Raw genomic sequence first — 18007 nt, forward strand, 5'->3', positions numbered from 1 at the left:
AAACCTGTTTCATATTGCACCAAACTCTCCACCAAATGTTTTCAGCATAATGTTACATACTCGTGGGTGCTCGTGCAGGACGTCGTGACGGACTTGCGAATGAGGGACCAATGAGGACCAGAAATATTCGGCGGCGATATGAATAATGGAGTGGTTCTGACGCACTACAATCATCTACTCAAAGCTGCTCCAAGTCACTCCGAATTCTCAAATTTTGATGGAGCACTTTTGTCAATCGTCACCTTTTCCCCACACTTTTACAAACAAAACTATTTCACTAATCGTTAGTTCAGTGAAATCAGCCAGAGGAGTCACCAATCGGTTGCCATGGTGACGAAGTCTACTACTATATTTCTAACTTAAGAGAGTAATATTTATTTTGTGTATTCGAAGCATTTGGTTTTACAGCAATCACCAACTTCTGTAATCATTTCCATATTAATTTATTTTTACCAGATGCCATTATGGCCAAATCTAAAGTAACAGCATTGGAGAAATTGATGATAACTGGTATCCCCCAAGTTCGAGAGCAAGCAAACCACAAGTTGTCCGCATCAGTATCTATCGCAAACAAAGACTGCCAAATATCTGGAAATTATGAGGAAACTGAGGATGAAATTTCCGGAGCTAGCAACAAAACTGAAAATGTAGCAGCTTTGAACATTTATAAACCAGAAGACAGTCTTAATGGAGAGGAAATGGAAAGCGATGACAAATCCGAGTACGACGTGGACTCATTTTGTTCGGATATTTCCTGCAAAGAATCTGAAGTTACAAATGTTACACCACATTCATCGATGAGCGGTTGCTCGTCGCTTTTGCATTCAATGGATGTCAACTATATTAAAAGAAATTTAGATGTTATTAGGACGAGGAGCGGCGGAGATTGGCATAGAGATGGAAAAGAAGATGAGGATTTGTCTTTATCGGAAAGCGAAATGACATACCTGGGCAAAGGCGAAGGCACAGTCATTTTAGAGCAGCAAAGAAGACAATTGATACGCTGTGGGAGAAGAAACATGAGCTTCACGAACGAAGATTTGCGAAAAATTGAGAGAGAAAACCAACTGTTACTCAGGAAGATAATGTCCCATCAAAAACCGCAGGGTAAAACTGTAAAGCCAATCTCAGGACCCCCAAGAACTAGTAGCTCTGCAATCAATAGAAAAAGACAGCAGAAAAAAATCGAAGAAGACAATATGGTACCATTACTTACCTATTCTGTGCCCACCTTAGTGGATTTCATCAAATGGTAATCAGGTTGATTGAAATTTTTCAGATGCTGCTAAGGAGAATACAGCAAGCTAAGTCTTGTGCTATGCCTAGGACCTCAGTACCTGGTTGTAAACTGACAATGCTGTGATCATTGCAACTGTACTACAATTACTGTCTTTGTGTATCTAATTGCGTGCATCTTTTAAGCATCTTGTTCAAACTATAAACAATAATATCCTGTGCGCATACATATTTGGTACCGCTTTACAAAATTATATTTATACATTTGTATCTTAACCTCTCGAATAAAGATTAATATTGTCACTCCAGTTGTTCAGCTGTATTTGATAAATTTATATTTATTGGCAACGACACTTCGAAAATAAAACGGCGCATTTTTACTCAACGTTTGGTCTCTGGTAACCGGATAAGTTTGGAAATAGAAAAGTTTGTAGTGCATGTAAAGTACAACTGAATCTTTGTAGATTCTTTTTATTCAAAAACAAAGACGAAAAGTCTTACAAAAATGTTACAATAGAAAGGACCTATGTGTGATACGCGCATTTGTTAAGTAAATACATATTTGGCCAAGATAAAACATTTACAGTAATGGTAAGAGCTAAAGGTAAAAGAAAAAAGTTTTGTTGTTGATGCTACATATCCGTATATCAAACTGGCTATTGAGTTATTCGCTTTGCAACTAAATGAATTTGAAACAAAATATTCACACGGCTGTTTATGACTATTGTTTGTTGCGCTGGTAGACTATGTACAACTATGATAATATGCTAGTGACTATGAAGGGAAAAAAAAATTCAACACATACATTTACCTAAGTAACACAATAACATTCGGATGTCCAAATAATATATGTATTTACAGCTAACGCAGTCATCTATCACAGATATATTATTCAGGTGTTATTAGGTGATTATTGTTAGGTGATTTAGACTTGATAAACTAAAAATGATCACTACTGAATTGAATTTACGTAGGTATGCTTTGTGAACTTTTATCATTTAGATACTGTGGGTCTTACTCATCTTGTAAATTATAGTTATGTTGTTAAAATCTATCCTGAACAATTGAGTAATGAAATTGTATGGTCGCTAACAATAATCAAGATTGCGCTGTTCTAATCATAACCACGGTATTTCAGAGTACAATAGCAAAGCAATTTTAAAAGAAAAAAAAAATTAATAGTTTTCATATACATGCAAAATAACAATCAGGAAAAAAAATATTGGACATATTGACCAATGATACTTTTTAAATAATTGACCACGATTTCCGAATGACGGTGAATCCTTGTTACATATTGTCATATCGTATAGTAGTGATATTGTAGGTGAACAGTATAAGTTATATCGAGTTCTCTAATGACAAACTACACAACTTGATAAGTTGTTAAAAGCGTCAATAGCAGTTTGTAGCATTTTCATTGTAAATGTTTTATTAACGAACTAACTAATAAAGAAATTATGTCATAATCACATCGTTTTTGCAATCATATTTTGAACCGATCTGCCACAATGTTAAAAAGAATGCTTCCCTTTTGTAAAAACATCAACAATTCACATTATTTATCAGCAATGAATTTCTGTCACTCCACCGTTCTGAATATACATATGTTCGATGATCAGTTGTAACAAATAACGTATTGTTCCGAATATAAGCCGAAGTTTTTTGTCATTGACAGCACTTGCCAAATCGTTCTGGGTTTTTACGCGGACCCGTCTTATATGCGGTTGGTAACTAAGAAAAACATCCTGAAATACTGTCTCAGTACTATATGCGAGGTCGCCTTGTACTCGGAAGAATACGGTAATAGAAAGCCGACTGATAAAATAAAATGAATAATTAAAAGAAAGGAGATTATGAGAATTGCCTATTTTGTCTGAAAATATCTTATTTAAAAAAGTGTGGATTTACGGGTACGATTAACATTACGAATGCATAACTTGTTAGAAAACAATATGGAAACAAAATGTAACCATTAACATTTACTTTTGAAGATTTGATTTCCATGGATCTGTTGACGATGGTGTCCAAATCGTGCTGAGAGATCGGAATGGATCAAAACCAGAGCGATCCTGGAAAGCGATAAAACAAGGGGGACACTATAAGTACACATCAATTTTTTTCAGAAGAAAATTCGTAGGACCGAGAATTTTTTTTTCAAAGAGTTGTATATCTGTAAATTATTTACCGGAATATTCTGTTTTATTTCTTGCAATGTTGTAGAGGGCTGCAGCGTGTTTGCTGGAGGTGTCGGAGCTCCCCATGGTGCAGCTGCCCACACACCTCCTGTATTAACGCCCCAAACTCCACTTCGCTCTTCACCAACTGCTCCTCGTGTGTAAAGTGGTTCCCAATTTGTTTCTACCATAACCCAATTGTCTGAAAGCCAGAAATTTGAATATTGAGACCAGATAGGTTCGCAAAGTTGCAAAATAACAGACGATATCTACTACATTCGGAACTGTATTTATCAATAACTTCGCCATTTTATTGCAATAAAGATGATTTACCCTTCAATGCATCGGACAAGTTTGAGGTTTTCTCTCCTGGCTTTGAATTTGTTATTGCACCGCCATCATCCCATAATCCACAGCTTGATCCTGCTTCGAGACTTTCAAGTTCGACCAGAGGTTCGTCAGTTTCTGGTAATTCATATGGCACCAATTCTGGTTCAAACTACAAGTAATTCGGTTTCAATTGTAACAGAACGACGGTAGATGGAAAATCATGACAATAATCATTTTATAACTTACAGGTGGCTCTGTAAATGTGTTCATGAAGAAACTGTTAGAATGGCAGCTGTTTGGCTGCATCGATAAAAGTTCTTGATCAGGGGATTTGTCACCTTTGCACGATCGATCTGCAGCACCAAATTTAGGATTTATCTTGAGCTCAACAGGGCTACAAGGTGCTTCCTCAATTTGCGTCGGATTATTATTCGCTATCTTAGTCTGTGGGTTACAGGGGGTAGGTATTTCAAGTGACTTTGAATAAATTTTTGTCATACTATTAGCATTGGCAAAGATCGAAATGCTGTCTTGGTTCCTAGCGACAACATCGCTAAATTTAGCTCTGTTTTCACCCCAGCAAGATGGTGGTGGTGGGAGTGGAGATGGGATTGCAGGTGGGACAGGTCTACTCTCGTCCCTTTGGGATAAAGTCGCTCTCAATGAATTCGCTGAAAAGATAAAAACATTTCAAACTCACAATCACGTTCTAGATTGTCATTGCTGAAATCGTATCTTCATTTACGTACACTTTGGATGAGTCTTGTCAGTACCACGGCGTTTCTGAGTAGCTTTTTCTTTCCGCGGCGTATTTTTGCTTGGACGAGTTAGTTTGAAGGATGACTCGGTGTTACATCGGGCAGGGTGATGATGGTGCTTTGTATTTGAACGAGTCGTACTAGTCTTCCACCGATTTGGATTGTCCTGTTTTTCTTTATCGTAATCATCATCATCACAATCTCCTTCGTAATTATCTCTATAATCTATAGATGGTCCAGCTGGTATGGTTTGTGGTTTTCCTTTTTTGACCAAAGGTTTTCTTTGAAGTTTCTCTGGTTTAACATATGTACGATCGCAATCCTGTGAATCAAAAGTATTTTTTACAATATTATATCTAGCTTAGTAATGAAATACAAGGGAATGGAAACAAAATATGACCTTATACGGAACTGTATCCTCGTGAACGGAACTTTCTGTCGTAGTAGATGACGTCTCCTCTTCAGAAAACTGATTGACTTTTTGGCTATTCGAAGCCTCGTATTTTTTATAATGATTGTTAGCCTGAACATGTCTGCCACTACTGTTGATTTCTTGCTTCTTTTTTAACTCTGATTTACTTTCTCTAATGTTAATCGAAATTTGCATTGTATTTTCTGCTTGCACTTCGTTTTCAACTGTCTTTAGTTCTTCTTTAACAGTAGCATGTGTAACTGTGTTGGTATTCGGAGCCAATTTGCCCTTTTTGGTTGTAGTAGGACTTGATTTCAGTAAACCACCGACTGAATTCTTTTTTTCTGGTATAATCTGGCTGTCCGGTATAGGCGTCAAGAGTGGTGCCAGAGTCTCTACCAGCACCGTTTCTAGGTTGTTATTTTGTTTCTTATTATTCCTTTTCTTAGTTCCCAGAGGAGCTGTGTTATTGCTATTACTATTGGCATTTTCTATAACTGATGGATCTTCCACTTTCTTGGCTGCCGATATTTCCTTTGATTCAGTATCCATTTTGAATCGTCGTTCTTCATCTGGTGTCCAGTCTGGAATTTTTATTCCACGTTGTGTATCTTTCTCCTTGGTTTTCTTCACGTTCATAATTGACCAGTCTGGCGAGACGTCGTCTTTTTTACTTTGTCTGTTCCGCTCATCGCTAGTCACCTTTTCTTTCCCAAGAGCATTACTCTGTGTGGATGCGATTGAAACATTTGCTAATAATCTAAGATCCAGAGGTGGCTGTATAGGACCCCCTTTAGATAGATTAACCAATGCCCCACGCAGAATTCTATCCGCTTCAAGAAACGAAATAGCAAGGATACATATTAGCAATATGGTAGAAAGGCAAATTGCAGCGAGTTGTACAGGCTGCTCCCAAGAAGGTCTAGTTATGACAGCCGCACAGGCTTCTAAAGTATGAGCAGGAACAGTAGTTAACAAAGAAAGCCTAGCCAGCCCACTTTCATTGACACCCTCTACCTGGACACTGTCTGTTCCTAAACTCGTTAATATGAGTAACTCTCTTTCGATACGTGAGAGTGTAAAGTCAGGCGTGAAAGCTATTTCAATTTTTTTTGTTGCATTTGGATTCAACTTGAAAGCCGCACAGTTTAATACTTTGAATCCGTATCCTTCGCAATATAACCCACTGATGTAAAATCCGTGAATATCAATTGGCAGTTCACCGGTGTTTCTTGCAGTGAAAGATCGTTTCACTGTAAGGTTGGGTATTGGGCTTTGTCTCAACCTTTCACCTGTAACAGATTACATTAAGAGCACTTCAATAAGCAAAACTGACTAGGAAGACAATTGGAATAACGTTACAACTAACCAATGCACAAATAAAAAAATAATATTAATAATAATAACGATCGGTAGTACCAACTTTGTGCTGTTTGCTGAGGATCAGAAATTCTTCAAGCCTATTCGAAATCCAAGTAACATGTCCGATCTTCAAACAGACCTATCTAACTGTTAAGTAAATCAGTTCTTGACCTCCCGTATGATGTAGAAAAATTTCTTGGATATGTAGGTCTTCTTATTAAAAACATCGAAATTATCAGTCAACGTTTCGACCCTAAGTTGTGGGTCATCTTCAGAACAAGTTTATTGTATCCAGTACAAATTTGCAACCAACCAAAAAAACCAAAAAGGCAAGTATCTTTCCGGTGAAGACTTCTCTTTCTTTCTTCAGTTTAAGTTGTTTCATATTTTAAATTTACATTAAATTTGTACTAGATGCAATAAACTTGTCCTGAAGATGACCCACATCCTAGGGTCGAAACGTTGACTGATAATTTCAATGTTTTTAATAAGAAGACCTACATATCGAAGAAATTTTTCTACAGACCTATCTAACGTTGTGGCCTGGTGCGATCTAAATGGTCTTCAATTGAATGTGAATAAGAGCTTTGACTTTTCTTTCAGTAGCGGTAGGGAAAACGTTCATTGCCACTATGCAATATGAGATGTATGCTTGCAAGAGTCCGATTGAGTCAACGACCTAGGGGTTTTACTTGACTCAAAGTTAATTTTTAATGAACACATTTCCTCCAAGGATTGTAAGTTCCCATCTAATCTGAAGATGCTATACTTCACGTTAATTCGTCCCATCCTGTCCTGTACTTCTTCCCTCTGGCGCCCCTTTAGTAAAGGTAATGTTTACTGCCTAGAGGTGGGGCAGCACAGGCTCCTCAGGTATGCTTTGTACAAAATTAATCATCCTATGAAACGCTTCAACCACGACTATTTTGAGATTGGCAAAAATTTAAATCTCCCCAGCTTCTTTTCCTATAGAGACTACCAAGACCTACTATTCGTATACAAAGTTTTTAAGAATTTCAACGATTCTCCTCCTGTCCTCAAGATGTTTCACTTTCACCCACACGCATCAGCTAGGAGAAACGACATCATTTTCCAGGTGGCAATTTTCTCTAACACCTACCTGGCTAAGTCCATCTCTGCGCAACTAAGCATTTTAGATAATAGGAATAGCACATGGATTGATCTGGAGAACACGTCTATCTTCTGCTTTAAAAAATTTGTCATGGATGCCTGTTTTGAATATCTGTAATCCCATTATTCTACTTTTCTGTATTCTGCTACCTGAATTTTTGTAAGCTTTGTTCAAAGGGTATACGCCCATATAAATATAATAAATAAATAAACTTAAAAACATAAGTAAGATTGAAGAGTACACAAGTTTTAAATTGTGTTTTCTTACGCTCGCAGTCCTTGAGGTGCTTGTCAGCAAGCTCAAAAAGAAGTGGTGTATTCGATCCCGGCTTACGATTACCAAACTTGAATTGTGCATGTGCTCCACGCCCAACTAGTCGCAACACTTCCAGTATCGTCATATTATTTCTGAAACACACAGACGTAAATTGTGTTAAAAAAAGAACTACATATGTTATACTTATTCAACATACAGGTATATATACACATAGATGTATACACACATATACCTATCTAATATACTGTACATTGTACATTACATGTAATGACAACAGAAGTAAAAATTGACCTGATGTATAAAAGCGCTGATGACGAACTGGCCGACAAGGGAGTGTAGGATATACGTATTGATTTAGATTCACGTGGACCGAGATAAAGTGGCAGAGATTGAGCTGGTGCTATGACATTCCAATGTTTTTCGAATCGTTCTCTCTCCTCAGAATTATCTTCCAATTTAAACTCGCTGGGAATCGTCATCGGGCATTCTAAACAGATCGGCTTAAACCTGTCAAATGAAAAACATTGAATAGTAAATAGAAAACTGTAATTAATAATAGTTGACTGTTAAAAATTGATGTTCAAGAAAAAGATTTTTTTATAATTCCAACAAACGTGTTATGTAAACTTACTTGTTAGGTAAGGAATGATAGAGTCGCATCCCTTGTGGGTAACTCCAATCTAGCACCAGCTGCACAAGCAACGGACTAGAACTAGGATTATCAATTTTGATCGTTTTGTAGGAGGTGTTGCCCACTTGCGTAAGTGAAAACGTTAGAGAACTCTTGTTCTTTGAGATACCAATGTTACCCAGAAGACTTGGCCAATAATGTTTTATATTTACACTAAATCTGTGACCTCTTACTTCTGTAGTGTCCAAACGCATGGTAATATTTTCCCAAGATCCCCCACCCGTCGAGTTTAGATAACGTGTATAACGTGTGTTTAATAAGTTTAAATCTGAATCACGTGTATGTGATGGAAGGCTCAAGGTATTTAGCCACTGAGCACCAGCTGAAAGTTAATACAATACTATAGTTATCCACTCTCTTGGAAATCGGAGTTAAATGTATGTAGAAGTACCGCTTGCGTTAAGAGACAATCCCAAGTAGCAATGATGCTTGCAAGCAATTGATGAGTCAAATGTGATGGATCCAATGTGATTATCGCCTTTAGATATAACAGGCAAAGGTGCCTCATCCTGTGGAACATATTTTAATCTGTCATCCTTGTGGAATGGTGCAACTGACGTAACTTCCATCGGCCTTGCAAATGTTGAGTGCACTTTCACTTGGTGGATGCAAACGGATCCCTGAAAATTCATGATTTTTCACACCGTTTTTTGTTTTTGCTGACAAAAACATTAACACAAACTACTGAGCATAAATTGACTAACTGGAAAACAATCCGTGAACGTGAGTTTCTTTACAAAAATACGCCCATGAGCAACACGCATGAAGACAGGTACAGTGAGGCGTTCATAGGTTGTTCTAACAAAAACTTCTCCTACTATTGTATCTTCCTCAACGGCAGCAGTTTTTACTTTAATTTTAAATACTGCTAAATATCCTGGTTTTATGCTTTGCTGAAATTCAATAAATATAATATTACCTATTGATTGTAAAATATTTTTAATATTGAAATATGATTAAAATTATTCTCATCATTTAATGAGCATTCGTGATTTCTTTTCCTGCTTACATTTCCAATTTGGCTGCAAACGCTTATGTTGCGTACGCCTTTGTTGAACAGATGAGTTGGTCCTTTTTGACATCCCATTAATTCCAACACAGCTCCAGGCATGTTCACACCCCAGCCATGAAGTTCTACATTAATGGGATTGTGGTTTTCCAATGCGAAAATAGCTTCATTTTCTGTCCCGCTACCGACAGTGCCAAAGTTCATTGTGCCTTTATCATTTTCTTTCTCTCCTGGTATAATTTTTTTCACTTTTCCATCATAACTTAACAATGGTACTTCTGTTATAGAAACATTTGAGTGAATTAGTATAGAGGATTCAAGTTTCAAATTATCAGACTTCTTCTCATTGGATAATTGCAATGAGAATATACTAGTCTTTTGCCTTGGTCTCAGTACTTTTGGAATAAAATCTTTGATCTGAAAAATATAAGGATGAGTATTGGATGCTTGACAACACATGCCCTAAAATTCTGTAATTGTTTGCCATACCGAGAAGAGAGTTTTTGCTTCTGGCGATAGCGACACATTGGTTATAGCTAGCGGTATTTTGTACTTGTTCACAACAGTAAAGTTTCGAGGATGTGTGGAATAGGGGGCACAGTAATGCGTTACAGATGTGTTTACTTCCAGACCGCCAATTAAGACTTCCGCCATCCAGGGTATCGTCAGCTTTTGAGGTAAGCCACCAGGCCCGATGCCTTTTACAACTAGTTTTCCTTTGAAATGTTGTAAATCTAATCCAACTTTCCCTGAATTACAAAAAAATCACAGATACAATTAGAACATATACGAATATCTATGATGAGCTGTGTCGAATTCAATCATTTTGAAAGACAGTAACGCAAAATATTCTAGCTACTTACAATCGTATATCAATGTTCCAACGGTAACTGGTACTTCTGTGTCACCTGGGACCACAACTGGTTCAAAATTAATTCTCAATGCCTTTGACACGGGCGTGCTTATTATATTCTAAAAAAAAAAAGATCGAAAGAGGGAAACAACCTTGTGAAATTAGTAGTAAGAAAAAATGATGTTACGTAAAATAGTGGGAAAGTGAAAACTAACCAACACTTTTACAGGCTTCTTAGCAGAATTTTTCAAAGCTATGGGATAGTGAGTTGGCGGCTGGAGCGAACCTCCCATTCCCAAATTGAAAACTCCAGAACTTCCACCCCAGTGAAGTCCGGCTCCATTACCCACCTCAACTTCAACTGCGACTACCAATACTGCGGCACTATTATTAACCTTGAACCTTAACAAGTTACACATTTTTTATTTATTTATGAAATGTAATCAATACAAAGGTGAAAATATGTTAAAGGCAATACAATTCATACCTAATATAGGCTGTATGGTTTTTCTCCGTGTACGCATTGAAGTGTAATCTAATAACAGGTTTGGTTTGGTAAGGAGGTATTTCCCACAATTCTCGGGGCCCTTCTGCTTGTCCCGATGGCAGTTCGAGCTGGAATTCACCCCCGCTACTGTAGACTTCAACTACCTATGGATGGAAAAGTATGACAAAAAAAAAATAAGGGCATCACTTTGCATTATGGACATTTTTTTTTTACAAAGTGAATTACAAGTATGAGTAATAGTAATCACCTGCATGGGCTCGGGATGTGGATTATGCATATATATGAGAGGTGTGAAAGAGGCATTTAATGGTAGCTTGATCCCCACTACAGGTCGTAATCGATATGGACTGCTCACGCTGATTCCTCGGACCTGGATCAGTAAAAATAAAAGATAACTCTCGTCTTCTTTGACTTTACTCCCCTGTCACAATTACCTGATATTTTAGAGTACCGTCTGAGGTATGAATGAACAGATAGCTATCGATTTCACCTTCTTCCCTACCGAGGAACACAACATTGAATGTTGTATTGCCAAGGGGTGGGATTACCTTTAAACATATAAAATTTGTTTATGAATCTGGTAGCACTCAGTTATATTCCTTTTCCTTAGGACATACCATAAAATCAGTAGTATTAAATGCAAGGCTAAGACTCACTTTATCCTGGAAAAAAGACGAATGAAAGTGTTGTGTATTCCCAGAAATTGATGAGACATGAATTGTTTTATTACAATCTCTATTGAACAATGTCACAGTTTCTTGATGTGGTACACCAAGCTGTCTGAAATTGATATATTCAAAGTTATATTTCAAAATATAATTATATCACAAGTTCCAAAAAAATTTTGACTGCCTGTTAAACAGCTTCGTAATGGAAATTATTTACATACCTTTCTTTGAAGTCCAGTATGCTTGGTTTGAACTGAATGTATGATATTGCATCGACTGTGTTGTCATCTGACATCGAATTCCTTCGACAAAATTTCTCAATTATAGAGATCATGCATAGTTTGCGGAAGAAAAAGAGGAAACAGGAATAAGATGTGAAAATAAGAGAAGTATGAAAAAAAATCTCTTACGTTCAGAAGGTTATCATTGAATGTGACTTTAATTGATATGAAAATCCACCTTCATTAGAATTACTTAACTTACCGATGCTCCTCAACTGAACTAGAGAATCCCTGTAAAAGAAAGATAATATAATATGATTGTGCAGTTTGAAGTAAAGGAAAGAAGTGAATGAAAAAACAGATCTCATTACCTTGTGCATGGATATAGGGATGTTGTCCAAAAGATACTGGACCTCATTGTTGGCTTGCACAAATGCTGAAAGTAAGAAGCATAGAAGAATTATAATAGAAACATACCAATGAACGTTAACGAAGCATGTGCACAAGTTTTTAATGAAAGACATTTGTGTAATTATAATTTGCGTATCAAGAGCATAGCTATTTATTTTATAGAATCGTTCAGTGAGTACTGAATAATACAGATATTGGAAACGTAATGTTCGATATGGCTTTTTTTAAATTCATTGAAAACTTCGATTACATATGCATATACATATATATATGTACACATACATATGTGTGTGTGTGTGTGTGTGTGTATGTGTGTGTGTAGATATGTATATTAACCGCAAGCATAACTGATAATTCCAAGCCAAGCTATTCACGATCAGTTGTGGTTTTTATGTGTCGTAAACAATACGTAATGTGGGAAAGCGACTGAAATAATATATTTTGATATGACTCTACAGTAAATCTTATTTACCAAAAAAAAATATAACCGCAATTAGAAAATGAATTGCATAATTGATTATTAATCTTTTCAATTTATAAAAGTTAGTTTTATTTTAATACAAGTGTTATGTTATGTATATTGAATCAAACATGGAATACAGGATCATCGAAAAAACTGGGGAAAAAATACTCACCATTATTGTGTCCGTGCAAAGACGGGTGAATTTTCGACACTAATTCTAGAGTTATGAAAAAAAAAAAATTATAACATACTTTATTCCAAATCATAATTGTATATTGTGTTATTTAGTGCTGATGCTATTTCGTCTCTAGCAGAAGTGAATATCTGGTGTCAGCCATTTCTGTATTGCTATCGACACTTTTCAATATCGATTGTGGTTATTGGTCTTATCTCGTCTCCGAATACCAGCCGAATACGTGAAACAATCGCCCGCATCTCGAGAATCTCGCACCTTTCGGACTGTTGGTAACACTGAGTCTCCGGGCTACGTTCGCGCCACTCGAGAGTCGAGACGAGACTCGATTATTTTTTATACGGTGGTACCCGGACCGGTTCGCTGTTCATTCCTTCGTTCGTCTCCGTCTTTTTTGGACTGTGAGCATCCTCAACCAAGGGTATAAATTTTTAATATATATCATTAATTCAATCGCCGCTTATTATCCGCGACGTACTCCACTTTTCACGCGTGACGGCGCTCGTTAATTAACATATGAAATATCATTGATTCATCCAGCTAATTTAACATCTGTAATTTGCTCCATGTGCACGCTGCCTTCGGTCGCGGCGCATAAAACTTTACTTCAAACTTTGACAATATAATCTCCAATATTTTCGTACGAGCAGCTTATCGAAAGTATTTTTACATTTAAAAGTATCCACGTAGTCAAGGATTTGAAAATCAGCCCGCGTCCTGATCTTTGAGGAGTTTCAGATTTGACAAATTAAACGTGTTCGCACGCGGGCAACCTTTTGTTCTCCCTACATGGCTATTCAAACGTCAGACATATTGGGAGGGAAAGATGAACAGTTTTTTTTTACTCTGTTATTTGCTATTATTTTACACCAGAACCATGACCACCGATCCTGAACGTGCTGGAGATGCCAGTGACTTGGAATTCGTTGAGGATGAAGATGAGAATCACCCTACGGGTATCAACTCGCAGATCCTTCGCAGGCCCGATCTGTTGGCAGCTTTACAAGATCGTATTCATGCACAAATGTTGGAGGTACTTTGTTCGCTTGTAGTTCTCTTATACTAAAGGATCCAGGTTTGATGGAGATGCTAAAGAAAAATGTTTTTAACAATGCAGAGATATTAATCATTCATACATCTTACATATACGACGTAAATTATATTTGATTCAAATCAATTTTACATCATGTTTCCAAACTCAATATCTCAACACATCAGTAACAATAACATGTCGTGTGAACAGCTCTCATTTATTAGTGTGAAAATATAAAAGTGTTTGACAATCTTCTTTTTTTAACAGGCACTTCCAGCTCCCGTGAAACGTAGAATTAAAGCTTTAAAAAAAATACAATTGGTAGCTACAAATATTGAGGCGAAGTTTTATGAAGAAGTTCATGCTCTGGAATGCAAATACCACAAAATGTACGTACCTTTGTACGAAAAGAGGGGAGAAATTGTATCAGGCATCTATGAACCAACTGAAGAGGAGTGTGAGTGGGAAAGTGACGAGGAAGAACAAGGCCTTAGTAGCGAATTGAAGACTAAGGTGAAGATTGAAGATCTTAAAGAGAAAAAAGACGAGTATGTTTCTTTGCTTTCAAGGCTTTTGATTCACTGATTATTATAGCTTATGTAACGTATCAAATCAACTCAACCATTTATGCAACCAGAATTCAATATAAAGCAAAATTTTGTTGCTTATGCTATATTCAATTGGTTCCTGGTAACAGGACAACATAATACGTTAACAAACACGTACAACATGTCCTTGAAGAATAGTTTTGAATCATTCGAGAATATACACTCTCGTGATCCACTTATCTTTCGTGACCTCTGAACTGCCAACTGTATTATTAATTCCTTTTGCCTTTGTGGAGTACAGAATACGCGGGGGTGACAATTTGATCCATACTTTGAAATAAAATTGATAACACCGGCGATATCGGTTGTGTTAAATTTGTACATATTAAAAAAGTAGAGTAAATCTTTAATATTCCTCCCATGGCTGTTTCTTACTAAGACATCGCTATTAAAAAGTCATGATATCTCTATATCGGACGAAATTTTTTTTTTTTTTTTTTTTTTCATATACCTAATTCTTTATTCGTCCTCAGGGCTAAAGATGAGAACGTCAAGGGTATTCCAGAATTTTGGCTCACAATATTCAAGAACGTGGGAATGCTAGCAGAAATGGTTCAGGAACATGATGAGCCCATTCTTAAACATCTTTATGATGTCAAAGTTATTTTCCTAGAATCAAACCCAATGGTGAGCAACGAATAAATATGTAATCATGACTAACTAATTGAAATCCAAGTCTTGGCATGAACTTAACAGCCTTAATGTTATGTTTTTATTTTAGGGCTTTGTTCTGGAATTCCATTTTGAACCAAATGAGTACTTCTCAAACTCTGTTCTCACTAAGGAGTATACAATGAAATGTGCCCCAGAGTTGAGCGATCCTTTCAGTTTTGAAGGACCTGAAATCTACAAATGCAAGGTAAAAATTTAATGAATTTGTATGCGAAAGATTTAGCTTTGCTATTCAGCGTCAATGTATTTCCTATTTTACCTAGACTAGAATCTACTCGGTAATGTAATTTGTGGAATTCAACAGGGCTGTGTAATCGATTGGAAGAAAGGAAAGAACGTTACTGTAAAAACGATCAAGAAAAATCAGAAACACAAATCTCGTGGATCAGTCCGCACGGTCACAAAGACTGTACAGAATGATTCCTTCTTCAATTTCTTTAGTCCTCCAATTGGTAAGGAATTCTGTCATCTGATATTTTTCTGGTAGAATCGTTGGGTAAAATTTGCAATTGAAAATCATTTTTGTTATCACAGTACCCGAAGATTCAGAAGCTGAAATCGACGACGAAACTCAGGCCCTTTTGACGAGCGATTTTGAAATTGGTCACTACATAAGAGAGCGTATTGTACCCAGAGCAGTGCTGTATTATACAGGTATTCAACAAAATTTCAAACTAGATAAAGAAAAGTGAGCAAAAGACAGTTTGCAATATATTGTGTACAAATCTTTCGGCATTCTCAGGCGAAGGACTGGAGGATGAGGAAGATGATTACGAAGAGGAGGTTGAAGAAGAGGACGACGATGACGAGGTGGATGAGGAAGAAGAGGATGGCCATGTTAACGCCCCTCCAGGTGCGAAACTGCCCCAGGGAGCCAATCCCAATGAGTGCAAACAGCAGTAGGACTATAGAATATGTGAAATAACTAATCATAGTACCTATACAACTTTATTATAAGCCATCCCATTAACCACGCGATTGACCACTATCCTTAGATTGTACCTCAGTTCCGACTTGAACCGAAACACATAAACATTCCGAAGTCCTAATCAAAATGCAGAATTCACAATATATACGGTCTTGCAAATCTCTAGTGTACAACGTTTATATCAGCTATGACTTCTGCACTATGCTTTGAAGGCTTACGGAATATGATGTGCTTTGGCCTCTGATCCATTTACGTAAACCATCCGCTAATCATATCAATCTCTCCTATTCCAGATCAAGCCTAGAAACTTCAACTTACCAGTGAAAAAATTATGTGTAAAAACCTCTCTAAATCCGACGTTCATGACGATTGATGAGTAAATTTGACGCATTTAGAAATACGTATACATCTAACGTGTTTATAACATCTGAAGTATATTGATAATGTGGTTCTCTCCTCTAGTATATTCAACGTTCCTCTAATTATTAATTGCTTCAATATTTTTTTAAACTATTGTTACGTTTATATGTATGTAGACAGGAAATGATTTGAAAACTTTTTTCAAAATCTGTGTTGACCTATACAAAAGAGAAGAATTTTCGGTACTGTTGAGGCATTTTAATACAAAAATGTGAAAAAGATTTACATGATCATTTTCATTCCCTACTTTTTTAATCCTTATGTGATTACGTCCCTATCGTTGTTACTCAATTTTAAATTTGTAATAAACCTTTATCATACAGAACAAACAAATTTTGTTTCAAAATATCGAAACTAAAGGATATGACTTAACGAGCTGGGGATATGTATGCACGATAACACGTGTGCGTGCATATACATTCATCTATGCTAGCTGAATAGTTAACGACAATTAATGTCGTGGAGCGGGAGTAGCCGCAATAAAAAAATTGCGGAGTGACGTGTCCTACCACACATGCACTGCTTCGTGACAATCGTGACCAATTATTACTTAGCACGGTCTTATATCCTTGACTGAGGATGCTGAAGGTAATGGGTCTAACACAAAGCGACACCAAGTGATTTTATTGGCTAGATCTAACGGAATAGTTCAATGAAATCACTTTGTATCGTGTTGTGTCAGAAAATTGTCGTAAAAGGAAAACGCTAATTATGACTGCGTTAATATTTGTGCCATCGATTTGGTTAGGGGAGTTAGGGGATAATTTCCGGTTTCTGCACCTGTCAACCGTAGACTTATAGAGACTCGACTATGCTGTCAACCACCTGTCAACGCTGCAATGATTCGATAATTGCAGAAAAGTACAATTTCCACCGCTTCGACTGGATTTTCACAAGCAGCAAATTAACGGAGTAGCGCGGTGTTACAGACAGCAAAAGACGCTCATGATAATGCGTGCCGACGCGGGGACACGACAGCAAAATGCTACGCATCAAAACCAATGATATTGTAGTTTTTGTCATAGTAGGCATAAAGTACGGGAAAACGTTCATGTTTCGCGAGCGTAAAGTTGAATTTTACGCCTAGTGGGCATAAACTCATAATATAAACGTTTTCCCGTATGTTACGCCTACTAGGTCGTCAAATATCCAACTCTACACCCACAATATGAACATTTGCGCGTGCATACATCGACGGGTCCTATGAAAACAGACAAATTTCAGCGGACCAGATAGAACGGACGTATCTCCCAAGTTGCTATAGCAAGTATATTCAGAACTCGAGTTCTGTATATCTATCGGATCCCCAACACAGTTCTCAACATGCCCACCTACCCGTAGAGTCTGGTAACGAAAATTTGTCCAGCGGTAACCGTCTTTGAATTCTTCCGTGTACGGATACGGTACCATAGATTTGTTGGCCGTGTTCGTAAATTGACTGCCAGTGCTAAAAATTCCCTAGGACAGAGACAGAGCTGTCCATGAACTCGGCAGCACAAAAGAGATGAAAGATTGCTGACAGTACTGTCAGATTAGAGAGTATTTCATTTGTCACAAAACGCTACGGGTGGTTGAGTTTCATACTACTGAAAAATCCCCAAAATTGTTGCAGTTTTGTAGTGTGGAAGTCAGTCTTATTCCGTCCT

General features: G+C 37.1%; 3 protein-coding genes across 8 annotated transcripts; 2 read left to right on the plus strand and 1 right to left on the minus strand.

Annotated features, from left to right (window-relative positions):
• Window positions 1-5: 5 nt before the first annotated feature.
• LOC124185644 (cilia- and flagella-associated protein 97) lies at window positions 6-2010 on the plus strand. 3 transcript variants are annotated; one of them, XM_046576600.1, is made up of 3 exons: window positions 6-367; window positions 457-1202; window positions 1261-2010. In XM_046576600.1, exons 2-3 carry the CDS (start codon window positions 465-467, stop codon window positions 1267-1269), a joined length of 747 nt encoding a protein of 248 aa, XP_046432556.1. In that variant the 5' UTR covers window positions 6-367; window positions 457-464; the 3' UTR covers window positions 1270-2010. The 3 variants fall into 3 exon arrangements, with proteins under 3 accessions (XP_046432556.1, XP_046432555.1, XP_046432554.1); XM_046576599.1 differs by having other exon boundaries at window positions 10-330; window positions 1280-2010; XM_046576598.1 differs by having other exon boundaries at window positions 12-367; window positions 1280-2010.
• Window positions 1677-12917, minus strand: LOC124185628 (transmembrane protein 131). 3 transcript variants are annotated; one of them, XM_046576547.1, is made up of 24 exons: window positions 12680-12917; window positions 12005-12069; window positions 11896-11924; window positions 11634-11714; window positions 11401-11524; window positions 11179-11292; window positions 10992-11114; window positions 10724-10887; window positions 10452-10638; window positions 10247-10355; window positions 9873-10132; window positions 9384-9800; window positions 9079-9267; window positions 8766-8994; window positions 8315-8696; window positions 7975-8190; window positions 7675-7814; window positions 4902-6205; window positions 4493-4823; window positions 4244-4414; window positions 3990-4096; window positions 3747-3912; window positions 3425-3615; window positions 1677-3308 (listed from the first exon to the last, which is right to left on the minus strand). In XM_046576547.1, exons 1-24 carry the CDS (start codon window positions 12771-12773, stop codon window positions 3219-3221), a joined length of 5283 nt encoding a protein of 1760 aa, XP_046432503.1. In that variant the 5' UTR covers window positions 12774-12917; the 3' UTR covers window positions 1677-3218. The 3 variants fall into 3 exon arrangements, with proteins under 3 accessions (XP_046432503.1, XP_046432502.1, XP_046432504.1); XM_046576546.1 differs by having other exon boundaries at window positions 3990-4414; XM_046576548.1 differs by lacking the exon at window positions 9079-9267 and having other exon boundaries at window positions 3990-4414.
• Window positions 12918-12976: 59 nt separating this feature from the next.
• Window positions 12977-16582, plus strand: LOC124185639 (nucleosome assembly protein 1-like 1). 2 transcript variants are annotated; one of them, XM_046576586.1, is made up of 9 exons: window positions 12977-13121; window positions 13574-13733; window positions 14001-14281; window positions 14815-14968; window positions 15063-15200; window positions 15318-15465; window positions 15548-15667; window positions 15756-15866; window positions 16235-16582. In XM_046576586.1, the coding sequence occupies exons 2-9, from the start codon at window positions 13578-13580 to the stop codon at window positions 16243-16245; spliced, it is 1119 nt and encodes a 372-aa protein (XP_046432542.1). In that variant the 5' UTR covers window positions 12977-13121; window positions 13574-13577; the 3' UTR covers window positions 16246-16582. The 2 variants fall into 2 exon arrangements, with proteins under 2 accessions (XP_046432542.1, XP_046432540.1); XM_046576584.1 differs by having other exon boundaries at window positions 15756-16582.
• The last annotated feature ends 1425 nt before the right edge of the window (window positions 16583-18007 follow it).

Source organism: Neodiprion fabricii, chromosome 6, assembly GCF_021155785.1.
Source record: "Neodiprion fabricii isolate iyNeoFabr1 chromosome 6, iyNeoFabr1.1, whole genome shotgun sequence".
Taxonomy (NCBI): Eukaryota; Metazoa; Arthropoda; class Insecta; order Hymenoptera; family Diprionidae; genus Neodiprion; species Neodiprion fabricii.